The sequence below is a fragment of the Thamnophis elegans genome, chromosome 4 (genome assembly GCF_009769535.1).
Source record: "Thamnophis elegans isolate rThaEle1 chromosome 4, rThaEle1.pri, whole genome shotgun sequence".
NCBI classification, from domain to species: domain Eukaryota; kingdom Metazoa; phylum Chordata; class Lepidosauria; order Squamata; family Colubridae; genus Thamnophis; species Thamnophis elegans.
In genome coordinates, this window is record NC_045544.1 from 31175544 (window position 1) to 31201283 (window position 25740).

General features: G+C 37.5%; 2 protein-coding genes across 3 annotated transcripts in view; one reads left to right on the plus strand and one right to left on the minus strand.

The window, feature by feature from the left end:
* The window catches only part of ARMC2 (armadillo repeat containing 2), a 39035-nt gene extending 29808 nt beyond the window's left edge, over window positions 1-9227 (plus strand). Inside the window, exons 14-19 of the mRNA XM_032215950.1 lie at window positions 705-1014; window positions 2155-2277; window positions 4513-4626; window positions 5190-5322; window positions 5470-5630; window positions 7373-9227. Coding sequence (XP_032071841.1) covers window positions 705-1014; window positions 2155-2277; window positions 4513-4626; window positions 5190-5322; window positions 5470-5630; window positions 7373-7491 — 960 coding nt within the window. The 3' untranslated portion in view covers window positions 7492-9227. The remainder of the gene's footprint in view (window positions 1-704; window positions 1015-2154; window positions 2278-4512; window positions 4627-5189; window positions 5323-5469; window positions 5631-7372) is intronic.
* Window positions 8390-25740, minus strand: part of SESN1 (sestrin 1) — a 51018-nt gene continuing 33667 nt past the window's right edge. For both annotated transcript variants that reach the window (XM_032215951.1, XM_032215952.1), the window contains 9 exons: window positions 23965-24030; window positions 21790-21990; window positions 18478-18660; window positions 16784-17023; window positions 15352-15499; window positions 12097-12209; window positions 10913-11103; window positions 10132-10276; window positions 8390-9436 (listed from right to left, as the gene is read on the minus strand). In XM_032215951.1, the coding sequence (XP_032071842.1) occupies window positions 9350-9436; window positions 10132-10276; window positions 10913-11103; window positions 12097-12209; window positions 15352-15499; window positions 16784-17023; window positions 18478-18660; window positions 21790-21990; window positions 23965-24030 (1374 nt within the window). In that variant the 3' untranslated portion in view covers window positions 8390-9349. The remainder of the gene's footprint in view (window positions 9437-10131; window positions 10277-10912; window positions 11104-12096; window positions 12210-15351; window positions 15500-16783; window positions 17024-18477; window positions 18661-21789; window positions 21991-23964; window positions 24031-25740) is intronic.

Below are 25740 nucleotides of genomic sequence, written 5' to 3' on the forward strand. Positions count from 1 at the left end.
CTGTTCTCCAGTGAGTCCTTCCTTCTCATTAGGTGGCCAAAGTATTGGAGTAAATACATAGATATAAAACTTTTAAGATGAGAATGAAGTTAATAATAATAAGCCTAGCTAATCATTGTTTAGTACTTCCTAATTCTCATTAGGTAGCCAATAACTTTTAACAGTATTAGAAAATGGGCATCTTGAAGTTCATTGTTCTGATACAGTACATTAGTGCTTGATGCATCTATTATATTCTTTTATGCAGAAAGGAATCATTCAAAAATTATATATTTATGTTAATATTACATGTTATAATAGAAGATAATTATGTCTTAAAGATAAAAGTGAATCAGTTTTCAAAATAAGTTTTTCTTTGCTAAGTATGTTTCAGACAACATTTGTTTGTGGTACATTGTAGTTCGTAGTTGGGTAGTGTGGTGTTGAGATATGATTTTATTGAAATCTGTTATAGATGTGTTATAAATGTGTGCTTAGAATTGTGGGAAGTTATGTTTTGAAAATATTGCTAGAGATTATATGCTTCTGTAAGGAATGTTTTATGTCATTTGTATATGTAAATATGATAGATAAATAAAATCATGTTTGGTTGCATTTTGCATTCATTCACTTTTGTACTTCTAAGTATGAACTGTTTATTGAATATTGAAAATTATAGATTTTCATTTACAGCAAATTATTTCCTTTCTTATGTTCAATTTCAGGACTTAGTTATCCGTATCATTTTCATTCTTGGCAATTTAACAGCAAAAAACAATCAAGCCCGGGAACAATTTTTTGAGGAGCAAGGAAGCATTGATACACTCATAGAACTTTTCCAGACTTACCTTGAAAAGGTTCCTAATCATAAAGTGTGGAAAGATGGTGAAATAAAGAATCTCAGACACCCTTCTGAAGCAGAAGACATTCTCATTAAGCTGATAAGAGTGATTGCCAATCTGTCCATTCATCCAAATGTAGGTTCATCTTTGGCAACTAATCATCACATTGTGGCATTACTTATTACAGTACTTGGTAAGAACTGCTTTTGAATAATATAATCTGTAGAAGACAAACCATCAGTGTTAAAATCATTTGGCTGACATTATGTCAGACTTCCCAGTGCCAATGTACATTTTCTGAAAGCACTAAACACTCTTAGAATTGTTGCTCGGCCACCTTCCTGAACTATAAGTAAATACTTTCATTATGTTAGGGAATTTCTTGAATTTTTTAAAAAGATTCTTGGGTACTCATGCCCAACGGATAATCCAGATCTGGTCATGTCAGTTGGAATTAAAATCTAACATAACTTGAGGGCACCAGGTTGGGAAGGGTTGGAAGGTTCAGAGATACAGAACTAGATGCATAGTTAAAAGTTCACCTCTATCTATCTATCTATCTATCTATCTATCTATCTATCTTTCTTTCTTTCTTTCTTTCTTTCTTTCTTTCTTTCTTTCTTTTATTTGTAAACTCATTGACTGTTTCAGTGTCCTGCTATTTAATCCACATCCTGGAAAACATGTGTTAGTTGTATTCTGTATAAAGTGGCCATTTTAAATGATGGATTTCAATTTGCTTTGGCTGCATCGTAATTGTGTAGCCCATAAAGACCATTATAATTGGGACAGCATTCCTGTAATTCTTTGTTTCAATTCTGTGCATTTTAAAAAATATGGTGACCATTATCTAGATGGTACCAATTGTATCAGCTGATCAGAAATTAGAAAAGAGAGTTGGCAGGAATTTTGTCTTCAAATTTTTTTCTTTGCTTTTTTCCAAACTTTCCAAGGTCTTGCTGGGCATATCATGTATTCAGATGTCAGTGTGAAGGGCTTCTCCTGAAAAAAAATCTACGTGGCACTAACAGTCAACATTGACTTTGTGCCACCTAATCAATCAATCTATGAAGGACTTCAGTAAAATGAATGTGTACATCTACTTGTATAAAAAACACACGATTTCACACTTTGAAATGGCCTCAGACAAAAAGGCTGAATTCAGCATCAGAATTTTATTGAAATATTGCCAGTTCCTTATTACAGCAGTTAATTGTTTGGCTTTATTTTATGATCTCAGCGTAACTTTTTATAGTAGAATGACTGAAGTTATGATGAGCTACATAATCGGTATCGTGATAAAAGACTGAAGTCTTCTCTTCTAAATCTCTAGAGTGCAAGTCGGTTGAGGAATGTGAGGAACTGGTTATTAATGCCATTGCAACAATCAACAATTTATCCTTTTATCAAGTGAAGAATTCCGTAATCCAAGAGAAGAAATTACATATTGCAGAATGTAAGGGTATTTTAAAAGTTAATTATCTCATCTTTCTATTACATGGTAACAGACAGTATTGCTTATAAATAATATAGGTTTGAATGAAAAATCATAAAAAGGAGCTGATGTAATTTAATAACTTTTTCAGACAATTTTGTAATGATAAAGCTGGCCCAATTTGGCTTAATCTTTGTCATGTTTGCTTTTATTGATTAGCCTTATAAATGTTGAATTTGTAAGCTGGTTGATTAGCATATTACCACCCTTTCACTAGTTTGTCTTTTGTTTTTGTTCCTAACTCATGTCAAAGGTTTGACTAGTGTAAAACATTATTCTTTGATTCTATAGATAATAAAGATGAACTGCACATCACTCAAAGATGTCAGATGAGATCTCACGGAATAAAATTTTCAGACACACAATATGTTAATAGGGATTTTCTGTTTTTGTAGATATTGTTCTTCTAGCATCTCTCACAATTGGCTGTGCTGGCTGAGTTTGCCAGAACTTGCTGTTCAGCATCTTTTGAAAGGGCGGAAACGCCACAACTCTGATATGCATGGTATTTTTAAAAGTTGGAGTCTTTGTTTACAAGAGATTTAGCAATAAAGAGGAAAGATAACTTCCTGATTAAGTAAGAAAAATGCCAAGATTGTCTGGATATTCAGTAAGATTAGTAGAGGTTTGTCAGCAGATAAGGAACAAAGGCAGAAAAAATAACGTATTTTTCGGTATATAAGATGCACCCTCCCAAAAAAACGTGGGTGGAAATGTCAACCTCCCAGCAATTTGCCTTTCAGCAAACAGCCTGCTCAACTTCAGCAGAGCCTGATTTAGCACGAGTAACTGATTGGTGGTTGGATTGGCCATCTGGAATTCCACCAATCAGCTGTTCTAGGCTGTGGGGATCGCCGCCACGGCCTACCACCACCTCTGTGTGCCCCGTTTTCAGCCTCCATGCATCCCATTTTTGACCTCTGCACATCCCATTTTTGGCCCGTTACAGGCAGTGGGGATTGCTGCCGCTGGCTGGAACAGGCTGAAAATGGGATATGTGGAGGTTGAAAACGGGATGGGTGGAGGCTGAAAATAAGGCGCGCAGAGGCCAAAATTGGGGTGATTGGCGGTGGCGATCCTCGCAGCCTGGAACAGCTGGTAGGTGATATTTTGGTAGGCCAATCCAACCATCAATCAGCTGCTCGTGCTAATCACGCTGTGCTGAGGCTGACCAGCCTATTTGCTGTTTGCTGCAAGGAGGCAGATTACTAGGAGGCAGAGGCAGATTTTTTTTCTTGTTTTCCTCTGCAAAAGCTAGTTGGGTCTTATAGTCCTTATCGTGTGAAAAATACGGTAGTTATATCAAAATGTATACAGTCCTAGTCTAATTGTATGTTTCAGTGAATAAGTAAAAATAAACTGGCATAACCTCTGAATGGTGCAAGGTTAAACACATCATCTTTGTGCAAATTTAACCGCACACCTATTTGTGTGCAATAGTGAACAGGTTCAAAGTTTTAAAAAATCGCCAGTAAATATTGCGGATACAAAAGTTTCAAAATCTTTTCGGTGGACATTTTGAAATACCTCCTTTGGCAGAAAAAAAAGAGCTTTCAAACATTTTTGGTAATGATGTAAGAAAAACTTTTGGAACTTTTCCTTGGAGAACTTTTCTAAATCAGAAATATTTTAGAGTTCCTTGCATGAACTACACATTTGCATTCTCCCTATAGATTTTCAATATTATTCATTTGTGGGTACTGTGAAAGATTGCAAAAAGCTCTCTTTACTGTAAATAGGTTTGATTTTAACATTGTCTTGCTGAAGTATCCAACGGTTTTAAACTTCAGTTTCATTGACTTTGGATATTACTTCTATACTATGTTGATATCCTGCTTTTAGTGTTAAAATTTGACCAAAGGTAACTCTAGGCATACCATTGTATAAATTGTATTTATATGTAGGTGTCATGGCACTTTTAGCCTGAAGTACAATATAATACAATACAATAGCAGAGTTGGAAGGGACCTTGGAGGTCTTCTAGTCCAACCCTCTGCCTAGGCAGGAAACCCTATACCGTTCCAGACAAATGGCATACAACACACAACAATTTCCCCTCTACTCTGAGAGGCTAAAATAAAGATGTACTCATTGCTTAATTGGCCCTTCTGGGAGACATATTAACTGCTCTGCTTTTGGAATAAGATACTTATCCCTTACAAATATATAAAATACTGTGTTTTTTTCCATTTATAGTGCTTTTAAAGATGTTAATGAGCAGTCATATGGATGGAATTCTGGAGGCTATTCGTGTCTTTGGCAATCTTTCTCAAAACCATGAAATCTGCAATTTTATTATACAGCGAAAAGGTGAGTTCCTATCCCATTAGAAATAACCATGTTACATGAAGTAACACAATATATTCACAAAATGTTGCCTGTTAGATTTGGCTTAAAACCAATGGCTGTTAAAACAATCTGCGTAGAAATAGTTTTATTTGAGAATGCTTGGAGAAAAGGTCATTAAAAGGAGATGGTTAAACTTAAGCAGAATTTGCAAAGGCAGGATTTCATACAAGACCGTGATTGCTTCCCAAGTAAAATACATTTTACTTTTAAAAAATTGAAAATGTAACAAGACAGCAATGCATAAATTCAACTTTTTTTATCAGGGGACTTTTTAAAAAGACATCAAGATTAATTGTGCTGAAAGTAGTCATACCAAGTGCTCATATTGAGATTGTTGGGATAAGCCTGTGAAAGATATGGCATTTTCATTAATTGCATAGAGAGCTGATAACTGCTGCAGAAGAGAAGTCAATATTTCAGTCCTTTAGAAGTGGCATAGCAGTATTGTAATGATGCACCTGATACAGTTATCTGTTGTTAAAAGTAAGTTTGTTCTCTTTGATTTTTCTTCTTCTTTAATCTAGTGTACAAATTCATGATTGCTTTGCTTGATGCCAAGCATCAAGATGTCTGCTTTTCAGCCTGTGGAGTTCTCCTCAATCTTACCGTGGATAAAAGCAGGCGGAGTATTTTGAATGAAGAAGGAGGAATTAAAAAGTAAGTCCTAGAAAGTAGCTGAGTCAGAAAAGATATTGCTGAAATTCACACAGGAGCAGGGATATTGTTCTATTTTCCTACAAGGCTTCTACAAAGACACTATTTTTCAAGGGTTTATTAACAGCTATTCACCTATTATTACAACAGATTGATCGATTGCTTGAGAGATTTTGGGCCCACAGACTGGCAACTGGCTGGTTTGATATGCAAAACTTTGTGGAACTACAGTGAGAATGTTACAAGGAATGACCCCTGCTTTGAAAATGATGACTCAAACGGTCTACTAGTTCTTCTTATGACATTTCTTGGTAAGCTGTAAAAACAGTTTCTTTAATGAATGGAAATAGGACATATAGAAAATTGCTCACATGACTTTTTTTTTCTATGTAGCCCATTATTTTCTTTAGAGTCTTTCCAAGAAATCTTGCTAAGATTTCTTAGCAAGAAATCATTACTAGCAATAACAAAAAAACAAAATATACTGCTTCATAGTACTTTACATCCCACTCTAAGCAGTTTACAGAGTCAGCAAATTGCAAATTGCCTCCAACAATCTGGGTCCTCATTTTACTGACCTCGGAAGGATGGAGGCTTGAGTCAAGCTTGAGCCTGGCAGTAAGCAGTGAGTTAGCCTGCAATACTACATTCTAACATGCTGCCACCATGGCTCAGAATGTTAGAACCACAGTTTGATCTAGTGGTTAAATTGTTGGACTAGGAGTTTTATTCCTGCATAAAAGCTAGCTAGGTAATATTTGGCTAGTCACTCCCTCTTGGCCTCAAGAAGGTGGTAGTGGCAAACCATCTCCAAAAATACTGCCTAGAAAACTCCATGAAATAATCAGGAGTCAAATCTGACTCAAAGGCAGGGGGAAAAATCAACTACCCAAACCTCTTGGGATAATTAAGATTTTTATGCACATTCTTTTCTTTAGATCAGGGGTGTCAAACTTGATTTGAGGGCCACAATAGGGTTGCATTTGACCTCAGGGGATGGGCATGGCTGGGTGTATTGTGTTTGGCCAGCTTGATGTCACTCATGTTGAAGATGGCTGTGGTGGCCCAGGCAGGGTTGGGGAGATCGTCTCCAGCACAGGAAGGCGAGACCAGGGAGAGAGCCAAACCCTTGTCCTCCAAAGGAACCTCGCCATCTCAGGCCATGTACTCCCCGTAGGCAGTGCAGGCTGTCCAGAGCCCTAGGCAGAGCCCAGGGCACCGGGACCCCACAGCCCAGCCCCCCTTCTCCAAGGGGGTGCCTGGCTGCACTTACCTCCTCGAGGCTGCTGCTGCTGTGTTCACTCTCTTTGGCCATGTAGCTCATGGTGTGTGTGGGAGGGCAAACTGTGTATGTCAGAGGGAGGAGTACTCCCTCTTCATGCAAGGAGACCCAGCTTTGTAACAAAAGCATTCCCAGTGATAGGATGGGAGACCACCAAGAGGGATCAAATTTTTGGGCGCGCCGAACTGATAGTAATGCCGGCAGCATCCCACATTCCTTCCTTCTTTCTCTTTTCTTCTTTTTCCCTCGCTCATCATTTTCCTTTCTTCTTCCCTCCCCTCTTTCCTTTCTCCTTCTTTGCTCTCTTCCCATCTTCCCATCTTTTTTTTTGTCTTTCCCTTTCTCCTTTCTTGAATGCTCAAATGCAAAAGGGGAAACATTTCTCAGTGCCTCCTTGTCTTGTGATCAAATGCCACTTTTGCTAGTAGTTTTGTTAGCACTCTACCAGTGAAAATGGAGCTCATGCGGCCCTCCCGAGCTCCGTTTTCAGCTGCCATGACCTCCTCCAGTACACTGCCAGCCGCTACCAGATTGTAAATCAGCACCTGGTCAGCCTGGGCCAGTCCTTTGCTGTTTCTAGGGTGGCCCCGCGGGCCAGATTTAAGCACCTTGTGGGCTGGATCCAAGCCTCCGGCCTTGAATTTGACACTCCTGCTTTAGATTATTCTCTGTGTTGGTAGCAGATACATCCAAATACATGTGTGAATAACTCTTTAATTGTTTTAAGTTATATTTAATGCTGATTGGTAGGCATTCTTTTTCTTGCTGTAGATGAAGACCTGGCACTAGCTTACAGTTTTGACAGTGACTTAAGAGAATATCACAAACTTTATTGGGAAACAGAGTTCAAACCTGTGGCACACAAACTTCTCCAGAGAATTCAAAACTGAAAATCATTGCTTGAGTTCCTAATATTGCGTTTCAAGATGGGTGTTGAATCAATCAATGCACAAATCACTTCTGCAGCTGCTTTTGCAAATCATTAGATATCAAAACATTTCAGTATGTTTCCATGAAAAATGCCTTTTGCTTTTAATTTTTCTATGTAGCATGTACATTCATTGTAGAATACCTTTTTGTTAAATTTCCAATGGCATTTAGGAAACATAAAAATAAACTAATTGCAACATCTGAATTGAGTATCTTTTTCATTTAACTTTATAACAATGTTATGCTTTATATTTAAGATTTTATAAAAGTTTGCAAAAATTACTACCATGGTTATAAAGTATTGATCAAGGAATTCAGACAGCATTCATTGTTAAATAATTTTGTTAGGTTTTAATATATAGAATAGTATTGCATTTGGTCAACAATTTCAAAATGAATTTTTAGATGATTCAGACTAACATTCTCCACCCAATATTTTAAAAATGTATTGAAAATCACAGTATAAATGAAAATTTTTACTTTTAAACGATTGTAAATGTATTTATGTGATAAAATTATAATCCTTGTCCCTTTATTGATAAGCCAATCTGGTAAAGCAAGATAGTTATTTGATTTCACAGATGAAATTCATAAGAGCTGGGAATAAAATTAGTATTTTTAGTCAAAGCCACCTTTAAAATTGCACATTTGGCTTATATGTTTTGGATCAGCATTTGCCTTGCATTTTTGACTAAAGGAAATAGCAGATGCTTCCTGTTGAACTGTCAAGAATTGCAGTTTAACTTTTGTTGTTTTTCTCTCAAACACAAATTAGAAATACACACCAGACACAGCATTCATTTGTCTATTTTGTAATGAATTATACTGGTACTAGTGTACGAAGTATGAAAAAAAGAGGAAAATGTTATTTTTTTATTTAAACAACCCAGTAATACTAACAAAGATCTCATACAAAAAGTGTCCATATATTTTACCCATGCACGCACTCACACATGTATATCAAAGTCACTTACAGGGGTTTTGTTCTTGTTGTTAATGCTATTTTCTTGTTTAACTACGTAAGCTGCTACTTAAGGGGCAAACTGTAGAAATGAGGGTTTTAGGAAGAAGCTATTTGAGGCCTGAATGGATATTTCGACACCTTTGATAGCTTCTAGGAATACTGAAGAAGTAAGATTATCTATCCTTGCTCTTAACTATTCAGTTTTTTCACAAAGTTGGAGGTTTTTAAGCAGCTTTGATAGTCTTGCACTGTCTCAGTCTGAAATAATAAGACCAACCTAGACAGCAAAAGATTCTTTTAACAATCAAAACTGTTAATGTAACATCCTGTTCAGCTCTGCATTATCAGCAAGGAGCTTCTCTAAAATCACATACAATGTAGGCTCAGACGGTAGCATTGCTTGCATTTGTTTATAGCTTAATAACTGGAATTGCTAGTCTCTTCATTTAACCAGCACGTTCAGCAGCATCAGGACTTTTATAAAAACATTATTCACTCTTATATCAAAAGCAAAATTCTTATCTTCCAGATTCTTATTTATTTCTGACAACACATGAGGATTTCGGTAATTAGTTGTCTACCAGAAGCCATTGCCTCCTGTGCTAACTAGAGCAGGCTGGAATCCGTTTGATTGTGTCTCTGAACAACTGTCCTACCACCAACCTCAACATCAGCAGTAATATCCCACTAAGGAAGGAGCTGCAATAATACTAGTAGTAGCAGCAGCAGTAATAATAATAAACACTATGGCACAAAAAAATTCATGGCTTTTAGCCCCTGCTGGTTGAGAAGCCCCTTAACAAGCCCTGGTAAGTTGCCCCGGTGGCACCTTCGATTATTACTGCCCAAAGTTTTCACGTCATGTAACGAGTAATGGCTCTCAGAGCGTAAAGCAGTTCAGCTTGCATCCGTGCTTCTATGAGAAGCAAATTGACGTGAACCTTAAAGAAAACAATAAAAAGTTGAGTTTAGTGTCTTTTATGCATTACAGCATTCTAAGGCATGCAGAAATGTTGCTAATATTTGAACAGAAGCCAGACAGAAATCCATGAACATACTAATGACTGATTATGACAGGGATATTATGCAACAGTCAATTAGGTAGACTGTTGTCCCCATACGATAGCTATATGCGTAATATTCATTAGGCTATTATAATAATAGCACTTAGACTTATATATCGCTTCATAGTGCTTTTACAGCCCTCTCTAAGCAATTTACAGAGTCAGCATATTGTTCCCAACAATCTAGGTCCTCGGGACTGCAGACTGTGACCTCGGAAGGATGGAAGGCTGAGTCAACCTTGAGCCTGGTGAGATTCGAACTGCCAAATTGCAGTCAGTCAGCAAAAGTAGCCTGTAGTACTGCATTCTAACCATTGCGCCACCGGGCTTTAGGCCTGGAATGACTTAGGTTTTATCAGGTGAGGCAAGGACCTACATAATTTTCTTCAATACAGTAATGTTGTGGTTTCTACTAAATAATGCAAAGACAAAAATTTTACAGGCTAGAGAAAGTGTGAAGATATTTAAGTCAATGTAAGGAAAATGATTGCTTTTGTAAATGCAACTGTCAAACAATATTCAACCTACTAAGTCACAACAAACAGATATATAACAACACATATACAACATACCTTCTCAGAATGTTTGAATTGCCTCCAGAAGCTATCGTACATTCTATTTGTGGTCCTCTCGGGAGCACACACTACAGTTTTGATATAAATTTTAAAGCTGCGGTCCAACAGCTGATTAATTTCACCATAGTCGTAATCATCGTATCTGTAATCAGGAGAACAAATATGTTCAGATTTTGCATCAAACACATTGTTGCCAGTTATAATTATTACTGTACTATTGCTTGCTATTTCATAGCCATATATATTTTCTGGTAGATCTTAAGCTGGTTTTGCTAGAATCCCAATTCTAGTATTTTTGTCCATTCTCAATATGTTGGAAACAGCACATGTCCCCTTTTTTGGGTGGTTTGCCCTGTTTCCATCTTCTACTCTATGTAGTCCTTTCTAAATATTGACTTTCACAGTACTGCAGCTGTCTTTTGCCTTTTTGGATCTGCTGCTTTCCCTTGACAGCTTTCTTAGTATCTTCTAGCCATGGATTTGAGAGCAACACAAAACGTTTTTTCTAGAATTACTTTTAGCTTTAGCTTTTTTAGCTAGTTAGCTTTCTTGGGATACAAGGTTCTTACCTCAAGCACAATTGGTATCAAGAATTTGCCTTTAAAAGCATTTGTTAGTAAGAAGTTACCAATGCAATTATTTTATCCAGTACATTGATTGTATGCTCATGGCTTTTGATGTAGATTTTTTTAATACAAATTTCCATAATATGTGTTCAAGCAATATGAGGAGCAAAATCTCCAAAATTAATAGATAACTAATGCAGATCTCGACCAACCTTATTCCAAACATACAGTGGATGTAATTCCAAATTGCACGCCTAAGCATTGATGTATCCACATCTTTATGCATAGCCATTGTGTTGTAAGTCAAGTTGTAGGCAATTTGAAACTTCTCATCTATTAGTTGTCCTACATCTGGATAGAGACGATTTACCAGAGAATATCCGTGGTCTTCCCACGAATAGTCCTTAAAAGCAAAATAGGTAGATGGAAGCAACTTTGACAAAGTTAAATGAATGAATGAATGAATGAATGAATGAATGAATGCATTTTTAAAATACAAATTAATGAGATAATTGCTATGTATTCCAACAGCATGGATACTTTTGTTCTCCATTGGTTTCAACTACAGATAGTCATCCACTTAGGAGCCACAATTGGGACAAGAATTTCCATTCCTAAGCAAGGCATTTTTTAAGTGAATTGTGCCTCATTTTGTGAACTTTTTTGCTAAGTTCTTTTACGAATAGCAATAACACTTAGACTTATATACCGCTTCATAATGCTTTTTACAGCCCTCTCTAAGCGGTTTACAGAGTCAACATATTGCCTTCAACAATCTGTGTCCTCATTTTACCCACCTCGGAAGGTTGAGTCAATCTTGAGCTGGTGAGATTTGAACTGCTGAGCTGCTACTAGCAGTCAGCCGAAGTAGCCTGCAGTGCTGCACTCTAACCACTGTGCCACCTCGGCACTTTTTGCTAGGTTTGTTAAGTGAGTCACTGCAGTTAAGTGAATCATGCCATCATTCAGCTTGCCCCTTTGACTTTGCTTGTCAGAAACTGGCTGGAACGATGATTGCCCCCCACGTGATCCCAGGATGCTACAACTGTCTAAATACATGGCCACTGTCAAGTGCCAGAATTATTATCCCTTGACAGTGGGAATGCTATGACAGTTGTAAGTATGAGGACTGGTCACAGTGCTGCTGTAACTTTGGAAGGTTACTAAATGAATGGTTATAAGTTGAGGACTATCTGTATAGCTTTCAGTATATAATCCCCTTGCCTAAGAATGATTAGTAAATGTTCAAACCTGCAGGACATCAAATTGCCTATGCTTATTTTAAAGTTATTAAAAAAAGATATGTGTAATTTATATACCTAATATTCTGTGTACTTTATACAACTAATATTCTGGGGAACACTTTACATTTTGTTACTGATAATATATGATTTACCTGTACACGGAAGGTAGGTACATGCATCCCATGTCTTGAAAAATCTTTATAACCATAGCTAGTATCCTCAAAGTGACGAGATACATCTCTTGTTGGTGATATTTCTTCATCTTCTGTTAAATATGTAACAAATACGGTAAATATCTATGGAGATTCTCAGTCATCCAGGTCATGGTTGTTTCAAAGGTGATTCCCCCCTCCCAAGAGTCCAGTTGTCTCTTGAAAAAAAAAAAGCACTTTTGGGACAACAAATACAGTAATTTCACAAAAACAGCTTAAATCCCATTGCCAAATTATAATAACTTCTGTAATCAATACAGGAAAAGCATTTTGCAGATAAAATATAGCTTCTTCAGAAATGCAGTACTGAAATTCCTCCCCATATAACCTTTGCTTTTAATAACAAGGATCAATATATGTTGATCAATATATGTTGATTGAACATATCAATATATGTTGAAACGGAGAGCTGTAACTTATTTGAATGTCACTTATGTGGTAGCAAATTAAAAATGGACAAGCTTATTTTCTTCTGTAATTATTTCCAAATATGAGAAAACTGGCCCTTGAGAATGAACTCCTGCTTAATTACTGTGAAAGGGGTCAATAATGTACACAGGACCAGGAATTAGCATCAAAGATCCTTGCTTATGATCTTACTTCCTCTCCATAAGCAGATTGACAGGGTAGATACTATTAACATCCAGTCTACAAGCATATTAGAAAGGTTCACCGCTTTAGTGGCAATGAACCAACTATACAAGCTTAGCTGTATGGTAATTGCTGCCACTGCAATTTTTGGGCTATAAGTTCCATACTGTAAATACGTCAGTTCTTCTGTTTATAACTCTTAAGTTATTCTAGAGGCTGGTTGTGAGCACCCTTTCTCTGAGGGCTGACAGGCAGGGAAAATGAACCAAGTGAACAGAAGCCTTGGCTTGGGCATGCCAGAAACACACACATTGCTATTTGCACAATTTTATCTGGTACACCATTGCATATTTCCTAGATTGAAGGGGCCTGGTAGACAGTCACTCATTCCCTAGTCAACCAGTGGCTTGATTACTATAATGCATTCTATGTGGGCTGCCCTTAAAGACCGCCCCGAAGCTTCAACTGATCCAGAAGGTAATGGTGCGAGCAGTGATGGGCATGTATTAATATGTTCACGTAACCTTGCACTTTATGAGTTGCATTGGTTGCCAATTTGCTTCTGGATGTAATTCAAAATTCTGGTCGATGCCTATAAAGACCTACATGTAACAGGTCTTGACTGAGATTAGTCAACCAAATATTGGCATTTAGCATTTTAATCCACCAATCCAACCCTTCTCAAGATGTTAAAAGATATCGCAGGATGTAAGTTGTTCCAAGTAAAGCTGCCAATCACCTCCACTAGACTGATAAGATCGCATAGATTAGGCCTCCTCCGAATTCCATCAGCCAGCCAGTGTAGACTGGCAACTACTCGGAGGAGAGCCTTCTCGGTGGCTGCTCCGACCCTCTGGAACGAACTCCCCGTGGAGATCCGGACCCTCACCACCCTCCAGACCTTCCGCGCCGCACTTAAAATCTGGCTATCCCAGCTGGCCTGGGGTTAAAGACTCTAACTCGAATTGTATGACTGTTGAGTTCTTAAATGATGTAGTGCTTTTATGTTGTAAATTGTTTGTCCTCCCCCCCCCTTTTGAACTGTGAGCCGCCCTGAGTCCCCCCAGGGAAAAGGGCGGCATATAAATAAAGTGAAACTGAAACTGAAAACTGAAACTTTTACAACTGACTAATGGCAATTTTGTCAATGCAATGATGGTCTTCAAGAGGTGCTCCAGATGTTTTGGGATCTGTCACTATTGGTACTACTTTTGCTTTCTTTTACCATAGTCACTTTACTTCTGTTTTTAGGTCTTTGTATTTTGTTATTTTCTATTTCTTTCCTATCCTTGCATTCCTGATTTACTGTAACATTCAGTTTCCAGATTTTTTTGTTTTCCTTATCAACAATTATTAAATCATTGTGGTTATTATACCTACACACATGGAATTGTCATTTTGTACATGATATAAGGGCAGATTTCTGGTTTTGAGTGTAACATTTTCAATATTTCCTAGTGCTATTGAAAACTTATTATGATATGGAACACAAAACCATTTGTATCATTTGATAAGAGGTATTTTAAGTCCATACAGAGCCTTCAGTTTAAAATGAAATGACTGAATAGAGAGAGCCAAACTTGCTGGCCTATTCCATTGAGCTAATGAATTCACATTTATTTATATTAAAAAAATCTGTTTTGTCCTATTAGTGATTATGCATCTTTCCATTTTTTAAACCTCTTAAGTTTTAACAGATTAATTTTAAGGATGATTGTTATAAAATGAATGTCTGTTAAACTGGCAAGTGCTAATGTGACAATTTGCATGTCTGCTTGATACCATTACACTAATTATGTCACTTGTGTTAATTTATGTCATTTGCATAATGGTGCTGTTTCACAAATGACAAATTATATTATTTACTTTGTGTGTGTAGTATTATGCAAATGATATCAATTTGTGCAGAAAATTGGCCTGAGCATTATAAAATCATTTTCATCAAGATAAATCAAGATTTCACTGCATTTACTAAATCTAATGTTCTTTTAAGTTCCTGAATTGTGAGTCACACAGCCAACAGATACATTAGTTGGGAATTTTGTGGCTGGAAACCTAATACTTTTGAAAGGCAGCAGTTTTGCGACATCTGGCTTAGGGTGCACAAGTTTTCCATTTGTGCCAACCTGAATTGCATTTTTCAGCAAATCAGAAGACACCAGTTAGTTAAGATGTTATATTTTTCATTTTGATGAACCCATGGGCAATCTCTGACATTTCTTTTCTGTATTATTGTTCACCTGGCTTAAGAAATCTGACTTGAGTTGTGAGATATTTTAACAACTTTTTGAAGGACAGTTGGATTCTTGATTTCTTAAAGGAAGCAATTTCAGGCCTATATTATACTAAGGGCTGGTAGCTTAGGCACAAATTTTCTAAAAATTACTGCCCAATCGTCAGAACCTTTTAGAGCGTGCTGGGTTGGAATGTAAGTTTGGATGAATATGATGATGATAATTCTGCCCCGTTCTGACCCTGGTTTTAGAAGAGAGCAGTTATTGTTGTCCTGATTAACTATTTAGGTTACAGAATAATGAAGTATAAATACCGGAACTGATAAATATACATGTGAAATTAAAAAATAAATACAAAATACGTTCTGACCTGAGCAACGCACTAACATGCTTTCTCTCTTCTCCTTCTCGAATCGGGTGGCCTTTTCCTCTTGACTAGCTTCAACATCGTCTCTGCATTCCTGTATTTGCTTCATTTTTTCCATAAGTGCTTCTACTTCACAGGAGGGCTCGGGAGTCTTTAATAGCAACATTTTTAAAATTGCAATGTAGCACTGATACTCTATTATGATAAGCACCAGATGTTCTATTTTACACCTAACATAGTACTTGCAACTTTTTTAGGATACCTATGTATAGAATTAAGAAGAAAGCAAATACAATTTTTCTAATGCTTTAATTAAAGGAACAATTTATCTCTTGCATAGCAGAAGTGGAAATTGTTTTACCACTTGAAGGAATTTTTAAATGTCCCAAAATGAGAAGAATATGTAAAGTTGATGCATAAATATATTTGCGGGCAGGAATTGCTAGTAGTGGTTTCTTAGTAAGGCATTACATCACAGGATAGTAACATTAAATATCCTGTAATTCTGATTGCTATTATACAGCTAATTCTTTATTTTGAACTTGCTAGAATAAATTTTAAAAAGGCCTAGTCCTTGCATTATTATTAATGAAGTCTCAATTGAGTGCCAAACCACGTTTCTAACTGATACACTTCATAGCCCTAATACTTCTTATAACTAAGAACTAAGTGACTATTTCTGTTTCTTTTAATGAAACCAACATAATGCAAACAGAGAACACTGTCCACTTCTTAAGAACTTTATAATTATCTTCAATCATATAATCTTGAAAAATAAAAATCTTACAACCATTCTTTGTCTTACAGAGGATATATCAGATAATTCCAGGTGCTAATTTAGAAAAGTCAGACCAACTCTTAGAAGAAAAACATTTCTTGAACATTGATGTTTCTTCTAGCTCATATTGACAGGAATCTGAGTCTGTATCTCAAGCCAATTGGGCTTCCTGGCATGCAATTATATCTAACACACTGCATTTGCTGCAGGAAATATTGTTAACATGTATTAACAGATATACACTATTGGTAACAGAATAAAAGGTGCAGCTGAAATAACATGTTATGTTCTAGACTACATTCAATTGCTTTCAGCCTCTTCCCACACCTTTTGACTTCCAACAATTTTCTCTCAATTTCTTTTGATGTCCCAGGATCCATGTGTTCAAGCACTATGGTTAAAAAGTCATAAAGAAGTCTCCGCCAATGGTTAAGTAACAGATACTCCATTTCAGTATTCCCCTTTGTAGCATTCATCTTGCATTTCTATAGAGATTTACTTGATGCTTTAAAGTATTCATTTTCTCCATTAAAAAAAGGAGAAGGGAGGAATGAAGGAGAGGAAGGCAGGTTGCACAACTTTGCAAATACACACCACAACAAGCAGGTGCCTTTTAAAAAGGTAAACACACTCAACCTTTCAGAACATAATACTCACTGTAATATCTGTATCGGGGGTGTGCATCTTATACTCATCATGATTGCCATTTGTTATATCACAAATGCAATAACCATCAACGGAGAGCAGCCTGAAAGTGTGACCGCCATCACAATGGATCTCTGGATTGATTCCACAGCCAAAAGTGAACGAAGCAAGTGAGTGATAGTGTGTGAGGAGTACTACAGCATGGACCAATTCGGCCAATGACCAGCTGTGTTCTTCGGTTTTTAGAAGTTGCTTTAAAAGAAAAAGCAGGGAGAAGGAAAGTAATCATTGCATCAAATTCTGTCAGGCCCCAAGAACCAACTGACCTGTGGAATTACTTCTGAGAAGTTTCTTTATTGTTCACCTACAGGCAGACTCTTGCCAGATTAAAGCAACTATTTGCATAACTATAGATGTACTCGGTAAACTACTAGCAGACTTTTGAAGCTCCGCTACCTTTTTACCCTCTGAAGCAGTCTCTCCCTTCTGGGACTCTTTATATTCCATAACAAACTTATAACCATCACACCACAAGTAATATCACAAATGTAAGTCCACAGTATATCAAACATACTACAGCAAGAGATTAATGTTAAGTGTGCCCCATTCTAAAGAGTCCTTTTAAAATGCAGAAAGCCATGTTAAATATTTTATAGCCCATTTTCATTTGGTGGCTATGAAAATTACACCGTGTACATTCTTGGTAAGGCCACCCTTGGAATACTGCATTCAGTTTTGGTCACCACAATGTAGAAAAGACGTGGAGACTCTAGAAAGAGTGCAGAGAATAGCAACAAAGATGATTAGGGGACTGGAGACTAAAACATGAAGAATGGTTGCAGGAACTGGATATGTCTAGTTAAATGAAAAGAAGGACTAGGGGAGACATGATAGCAGTGTTCCAATATCTCAGGAGTTGCCACAAAGAAGAGGGAGTCAAACTATGCTCCAAGGCACCTGAGGGTAGAACAAGAAGCAATGGGTGGAAACTAATCAAGGAGAGAAGTAACTTAGAACTGAGGAGAAATTTCCTGACAGTTAGAACAATTAATCAGTGGAACAGCTTGCCTCCAGAAGTTGTGAATGCCCCAACACTGGAAGTCTTTAAGAAGATGTTGGATAGCCATTTATCTGGAAAGGTATAGGGTTTCCTGCCTAGGCAGGGGGTTGGACTAGAAGACCTCCAAGGTCCCTTCCAACTCTGCTATTTTATTGTATTATTGTTTGTTCTACAGATCTAGGACAGTAATGTAATAAATAAAAAGCAGGCAGTGGTGAAGGATGATTAAGCACAAAGTCTATGCAGGAAATGGAGTTTGAAACAATATATTTTAACAACTATAAATACTGTAAAAGTCAAACATCCAGAAACAATTTAGTCATTAAGTGCTTATAGGACTCAAAAATTTTGGAGAGAAAATATAATGAAAACAGATACAATTTTGCACTTCTGGAGAGGATGGATATCTTTTCTTGTTTCATTTTGAGCTGGTAAAAACAAAGAGAACCTTTTTAAAAAAAATATTGCAACAAGTGATGGGGGGAAAACCCTGCTGAGTTCATTAAAGTGATTTGGAAACAGATTCTGTAATAACTTAAATTTGAATAAAAAACATTAAATTCGTAGTTTAAGAATTATGGAATAATGAATAATGGCAGCCATTTCAAATATTTAAAATCATTATAGATTCAAGAAACACACTTACTTCAATATGTTCCTTTGTAATGAGCCAAGGTCTGTGTGCCAAAATTTTATTCAAATCACCCAACTTCTGCAACTTTTGAGGTGCATTTTCTAGACCATTCAGCCATTTAGGATCTCCTCCAACTTGTAGAAAATAATTGACATGAAGATTTACCAAGTAAGAGCACTGATGTCTTGCTGCAGCCTAGAAAACAATGTGCAAACAAAAATTATGGAACAGAGATGTTCCATAGTCATTAAAAAATATAATTACAGAGAACACTGCTTAGGTAAAGTAAAATAATGCATACAACACAATACTGTACACTACTGAAAAAAATATGCATTCTTTTAATTATTTCATTTTTATATATGCCTTATATGCAAGATAAAAATTGAAAAGTAATACAGTGAAATTGATTAAATTTGAAAGCAACTTGCAGAGGCAAATCCCATGATTTACAGGAATGAGTTAGATTTAGGATGAACTGCAACTCCTTCATCTCTCACTAATGATCCCACTGGTGAGGATTGATGGGGAATAGAATTCAGTTTCATCTGGCAAGCTATATATTGATCAGCCCTGATTTAAGGATTATATTTCTAGAAATAAATTTAATTGACTGAAATGATATCCAAATTTTCCCCTAAAAAGCATTTGCATATAGTGGCTTACAAAAAAGAATTGCTAGAATAAATTGCTTAATCTTTTGGGGCAATGACTATTCTGCATTTATTGCCTACGCAATCCTAGGCAATAAAATTTTACTGTTGATCTTCAAGTGATCTCTGTTAACAGTTTTACATAGATGTCAACGAACAGGATACAAATCATGGGATGCAAGCCAAAAGGTTACATATAAGCCTCTGAAAATATACTATCAAAATTAAACTGGAACAATAAAATATTCTTCCTCTGCAAACTCCTTGCAACACGGTAACCCAAAAGAGCCCATGTATGATATCCAAAAATCCAGGATTTTGGATGTTGGATCATCACTACATATTGATGCATTTAATAAAAATAATGCCACCTAATACCGTGTTTCCCCAAAAATAAGACGGGTCTTATTTTCTTTGACCCCTGAAGTAAGCATGGCCTTATTTTGGGGAGGGTCTTATTATTTTTCAGGTGCAGGAGGCTGTGAGCATGGGCACCTCATGGCTGCTGCTGTGTTACAATATTTTGGGGAAAGGCTTATTTTCAGGGGAGGGGTTATTTTAGCACATGCGCTCAAAACCATGATAGGGCTTATTATCCAGGGAGGTCTTATTTTCAGGGAAACAGGGTATTTATAGCATTTATATCTAAAGTTATCTTCTTGACCACTGTTAAACAGGATATACAAGAACTAACCGTATGCACCACTTAATAGTTGGCTACTTTTGCATCCAGGATGTAACAAGGATGCATGTGGACAACCTCAATGAGCCAAAAATCCTATTCATAATCTCAGGATGCAATCCACTACCAAAGTTACAATCCAACCTCCTATAAGAGGAGCTGTGTAAGAACATTATTCAGACAAGCACACACTGCAGCAAGCCCATACATCAGAACAAGAAAACCGAATGCCTATGCAACATCTGTGCATAGCTATGGTGGTGCAGTGGTTAGAGTGCAGTATTGCAAGCTACTTTTGCTGACTGCTGATTGCCAGCAGTTCAGGTCCCACTGGCTCAAGGTTGGCTCAGCCATCCATTCTTCTGAGGTTGGTAAAATGAGGACTCAAGTTGTTGGGGGCAATATGCTGACTCTGTAAACTGCTTAGAAAGGGCTGTAAAAGCACTGTGAAGCAGTATATAAGTCCAAGTGCTATTGCTATCTTCCAACAAAATGGATATCCATGCAGCTTTATCAAAAGGTTTCTGACTAGTCAATCAACTAGAGTATAACCAACACAAGCTATGAAAAGGATAACACTATTAAAACAACAAAAATCTCAGAAAAAATCAGCAGGACTTTCACCCACACTGCATTATCATAACACACAAACTAAATTAAATTAAAGCCATCCAAAACCTCTTAAGTAAACCAAAACAATGAAGGAAAAAACATGAAGGAAAAACAGAAGGCATCTACTACCTACAGTATAAGGACTATAGAAGCCACTTTGTAAGACAGACAGGCAGAAGACTAGAAGAGTAGATCCATGAAGGACACAATGAAAACTCCTTAATCTCTCATGCAGCCAAAAAATGGACAGACTCAAGCATAGTTTCAACTGGGAAACTGAGCATCCTAGACCAATTCCAAAAATGTTAGAGAATTCTGGAAGCTTGGTATTCAGACAAATCAGCTACTGTAAGAAATAAACCACATTTACATGCCATTCAAGAGACAAAAGCTAAAAAGGAATCAAAGACCAGAACAATCTCCTCCAGCAGCCAACACCTGGATAAACATGAATTAACACCAGACAAACAAGCAGAAAACAATGCCCTCATCAAGGAACTTCCAAGTAGAAATCCTCATCCCCATCAAAACCGGGAGGGCAAGCTATTGCATATAAACAGGGATCAAATCCACTCTCACTACTACTGATGATATTACCTAATTGAGTAATGAAATGTCTGCAACCAAACAATGAAGCTGAGAGAACACCAAGGACACTACAGTTCAGTTCTGAGCTACATGTACTCTTCTACTGAAATTATCATAGAGCCCTTGGCAAGATTATTAAAAGTATAGGAAGTTTCCAAATTACAACTGAACTCGCCCACTTCAGGTTATCAGATTTTGGGAACAACATTTTTGATTGAATTTAAATGCAGCTATAAAACATCAGTATTGAGTTAGGAATCATTTAAAACTTTTCCCTTGAACTCTTATCGAAATCTATGTAATAATTTTAAACCTATTTCCCTAAAAGTCCATTTAATCTTAAATTAGCTTTGCTTTGGTGCTTTAGAGCTGTATGAGGTCTCTGTTAGCAAATGCTAAAAAGTGAGTAATATGAGTAAGGGCTTGTAGAATAGATTTAGATCAAGAAATATTGAAGGGGGAATGAGAAAACCACTTCACTCAGCACCGTTGCTACTAAATTGACTGCTTTTATGGAACATGACAATGTGAACAAAAGCCAACTTCTTTGTTGCTCATGTTAGTAAAGAATTTGCATCTACGGTACTGTATAATTTTGAGTATAATATTTAGTACAGATAGAAACTCATTAGGATTCTTAAACTATTCCAGAGATGGAACTGTTATTTTCTTTACAAATTAATAAAATTGACAGAGATACTGAGATTTTCTAAGCACATAGTCATAAACTTTAAAAAGAAACGCTAATGCTGTAAAAAAAAAAGTTTCATGGGTCATAATTCAACATACCATTATACCTATATAATGTCGATAGCAAAGAGGCAGTGGACCATCCATCTGCAGTAGATAATGCTGAGTTTTCAAAAAACTCTCCAGATACCGTGGGTGAAAAACCATCACCAATGTAATGTTATCCAAATGCCCCAAAGTTGTGAAAGACTCAGCAAACAAAGAAGACATCTGAGGATCCTCCGCGCTCACTTGAAGAATCTGTGTGAATGAGAGGGGTGTGTTTGTGTGAGAACCACAACAACATTATTTTCTAGGAGCAAAAATAACATATTTTAAATAATTATAACCTTCAAGGCTTTTTCAACCTCAGCAACTTTACGATGTATGGATTTTAGCTGACAGAATTCCCCAGCCACAAATGCTGGCTGAACAATGAGGGGAGTTGAAGTTCATATATCTTCAAGTCTCTGAGAATGAGAAAAAACCGTTCAAATAAGTTGTGAAGTCTATATACTCGGGATGGCGAACCTATGGCACGTGTGCCACAGGTGACACGTGAAGCCATTTGTCAGGGCACGTGAGGCGTTGCCCTGTCAGCTGGCAAGCGTGCATGCGCACTGGCCAGCTGAGTTCAGCCTTTTTTAAAGCCATTTTTTCGCCCTCCCCAGGCCCCAGAGGCTTTATAGGAGCCTGGGGAGGATGAGAAGAGCCCCACCCGGAGGCCCTCCGGAGTGCAAAAAACCAGCCCTATGGGCAAACTGGAAGTTTGGGAACGGACTTCCGGTTTGCTCGGAGGGTCGGTTTAAGTCCTCCGGAGGCTTCAGAGACCTTCAGGAGGCTTCCCTGAAGCCTTGGGAGGACTAAAAAGCACCCTACGAGCACACTGTAGGGTCCTTTTTAGTCCTCCGGAGGCTTCAGGAAAGCCTCCTGAAGGTCCCCGAAGCCTCTGGAGGGCTTAAACTGACCCTCCGAGCAAACCAGAATTGACTTCTGGTTTGCTCATTGGGTTGTTTTTTGCCCTGAAGGTCCCTGAAGCCTTCAGAGGGTCTCCAGGGGTGGTGGTGGGCTGTTTTCGCCCTCCCCAGGATCCTATAAAGCCTCTGGAGCCTGGGGAGGGCGAAAAAAGCATGGAAAAATAGGGGGCAGCGCCTCTCATGTGCGCATGCGCACCGGGGGGGTATCACGCATTGCATTATGGGCATAGCACACCACGCATGCCCCCCTGCACCCCCCTTTATGGCACGCGAGCCAAAAAAGGTTCGCCAGCTCTGCTATATACTGTGCACACATTGAGTTGGGGCACAGAAGAGATTCTAGAAATTAATCATTGCCCAAATATGGCAAATAGTATGTGAAATACAAATTAATAATGTGGCTGATTAATTATCTGGAGGCACATTTTAACTGAGAAATAAATAGAAAGCATATTTTAATTATCAGCAATGGGATAGTCAATAAAGTCTTCCAAATTGCTAAGTAGTGGAAAATAAATCACTCTCAGAAGGCCACTTGTGAATCTTAATTTGGAATTAAAGTTCACCAGCTAATTATATTTATTGAACATGCAGGTCTGTTACAATTATGGATCAGGTCAAACAATATTTCATGCCCAAAAGAATTGGGCAACCACTTTAAAATGGCCAATTAAATACTAGTTGTCCTCAACTTACAATTACAATTGAGCCCAAATTTTCTGTTGTTAAGTGAGACATTTCTTAAATGAGCTTTGCTCCATTTTACAACCTTTCTTTGCCACAGTTGTTAACTGAATCACTGCAGGATAAGTTAGTAATCTGCCTGTTACGTGAACCTGGCTTCCCCATTGAATTTGCTTGTCAAAAGGTTGCAAAAGATGATCACATGACCTTGGGACACAACAACTGTCATAAGTATGAACCAGTTGCCAAGCATCTGAATTCTGATCACATGATCATGGGGATGCTTCAAAGGTCACAACTGTGAAAAATGGTCATGACTCACTTTTTTCAGTGTTGTAACTATGAACGGTCACTAAGTGAACGGTTGTAAGTCAAGGACTATCTGTATTAAAATTACATGAACATCTTTTCCTGCTGCCAAACACTACTAATGGTTGTTGCACTCTGGATGGCCAATACAATTTGCAGATTAGCAACTGATCTTCAGTCAACATTAAACTTTGAAAATCCCCTCCCACCTGGGCAAAAATGTCACAATTTTTTTATTGTTTTCATACAAAACAGAAAGACTTACCTCCATTTCTGGGATAAATCTGCTTGGTCCTTGTCCCAGTGGTCTGGGGATCCTAATTCCAAGTTCCTAGAAAAGAATGTTACACTACAGTACCTGGACTTTTTAGTTATAAACATTTCAGCTGTGGCTTTGAGAGCAATTAATGCTTCACCACTGAAACAGAACCAGCCTTGTATTTCAGAAGTGCAATCAGTGGAAATGTTCTGCCCATGCTTCATAACAAGCCACACTTGTTTACAGTGCACCATTCTGCTGCCATTAAAAACAATGAAACCTGGTTCAGTAAAAAACCTAGTTTTGCATAAAGTACTTGGCAAAGGGTCAAGAACAAGGAGTTCAGTACACAGCTGCTAGCAGGGTAATGTCAGCGATACTGGAGGCTTTTGAAGTACATCTGCATATCCGCAAAACAGAATATGTATGAAATCTCTCTGTATCTTTCAGGAAGTAACAGGGCTGTAATTTTATCAGGGCTTGGAGGGGGAAGCCACAAAAGTACATGCAATAGGATTTTTAATGTCTATTTAAAAATGACAAAGAACAAACAGTAATTTCTTAGACTGAATTTATAGTCAACTTGAAACTTTTATCCACCGCAAAACTTTCGCTGAATTAATTTTCAAGCCCCATTGCACAACTAAAATGTTTTCAGCTACCATCTTTTAAACATATTACAAAAGCAGTGAACTCAGATTACCCAAGTGGCATTTTTAAAAACACCTTTATGCAAAGACTGCATGAACTAATTTTGCAATTGTATGATTATGCAGTTAAAAAGATAACCTTTTTGTGGAATTCACAAAACTACAGCAGCTTGCTTTTGTTATTGTGAACAAGCCCTAAGTCACATAATCATTTCTTATTTTTTTTGTGCAGAATCACTTCATCCAGAAAAGAAGTTCTGGGTTAGAAGAAAATATTTTTCTTTTGAGTTTGGAAAAATATATATCAAATTATGATATATAAGTACCTCCACCCATTAAAAAATAATAAGTAGTAGAGACCAGCATTTTTTTAAAAAAGCAAGACTTGGCCTTTTGAAAAGCACTGCTGGAGTTTTGGCTGCCCACTGAAAAAGCAAAATGAATATGTGGGCAAAGTGATTATCTTACAACAGGTTCTGGAGAACAGGTGCCAAGTCCTCTCCTGGTCAATTACCAAATAATCAAAAGAAAGACTGATCCAAGAGCCAGTTTAGTCTAGTGGTTAAGTTACTAGGCTAGAAATCAGAAGATTGCGAGTTCTAATCCTCTTGCTTTAGGCATAAAAGCCAGCTGGGTGATTTTGGCCAGTCACCCTCTCTCAGTCCAACCCACTTAACAAGGTTGTTGTGGGGAAAATAGGAGGAGGAAGGAATATTAGATATATTTGCCGCAGGTATTTATAAAAATAATAAAGGCAGGATTAAAAAAATATTTTAAAAAGGATGGATGAATGGTTAAATGAGCCACACGTTACCGTATTTTTTGGACTATAAGACACACCTAGATTTACAGGAGGAAAACAAGAAAAAACATTTTTTGGCCTTTGTGTGTCGTGTTTTTGCTCTCCCTGGTCCCCAAAAGCACTATGCAGGCCAGAAACGGGCCCATTTTTGGTGAAACTGGACGTGCAGAGCACTGTAGAGTACTTCTGAGGGCTGGGGAGGGCAAAAACGTGATGCGCGGAGGGCTCAGGGCCCCCAAAATGGACCCATGTTTGGCAAAAATGGACTATTTTTGGTGAAAACAGGACATGCAGAACACTGCAGAGTGCTTCTGGGGGCCAGGGAGGACA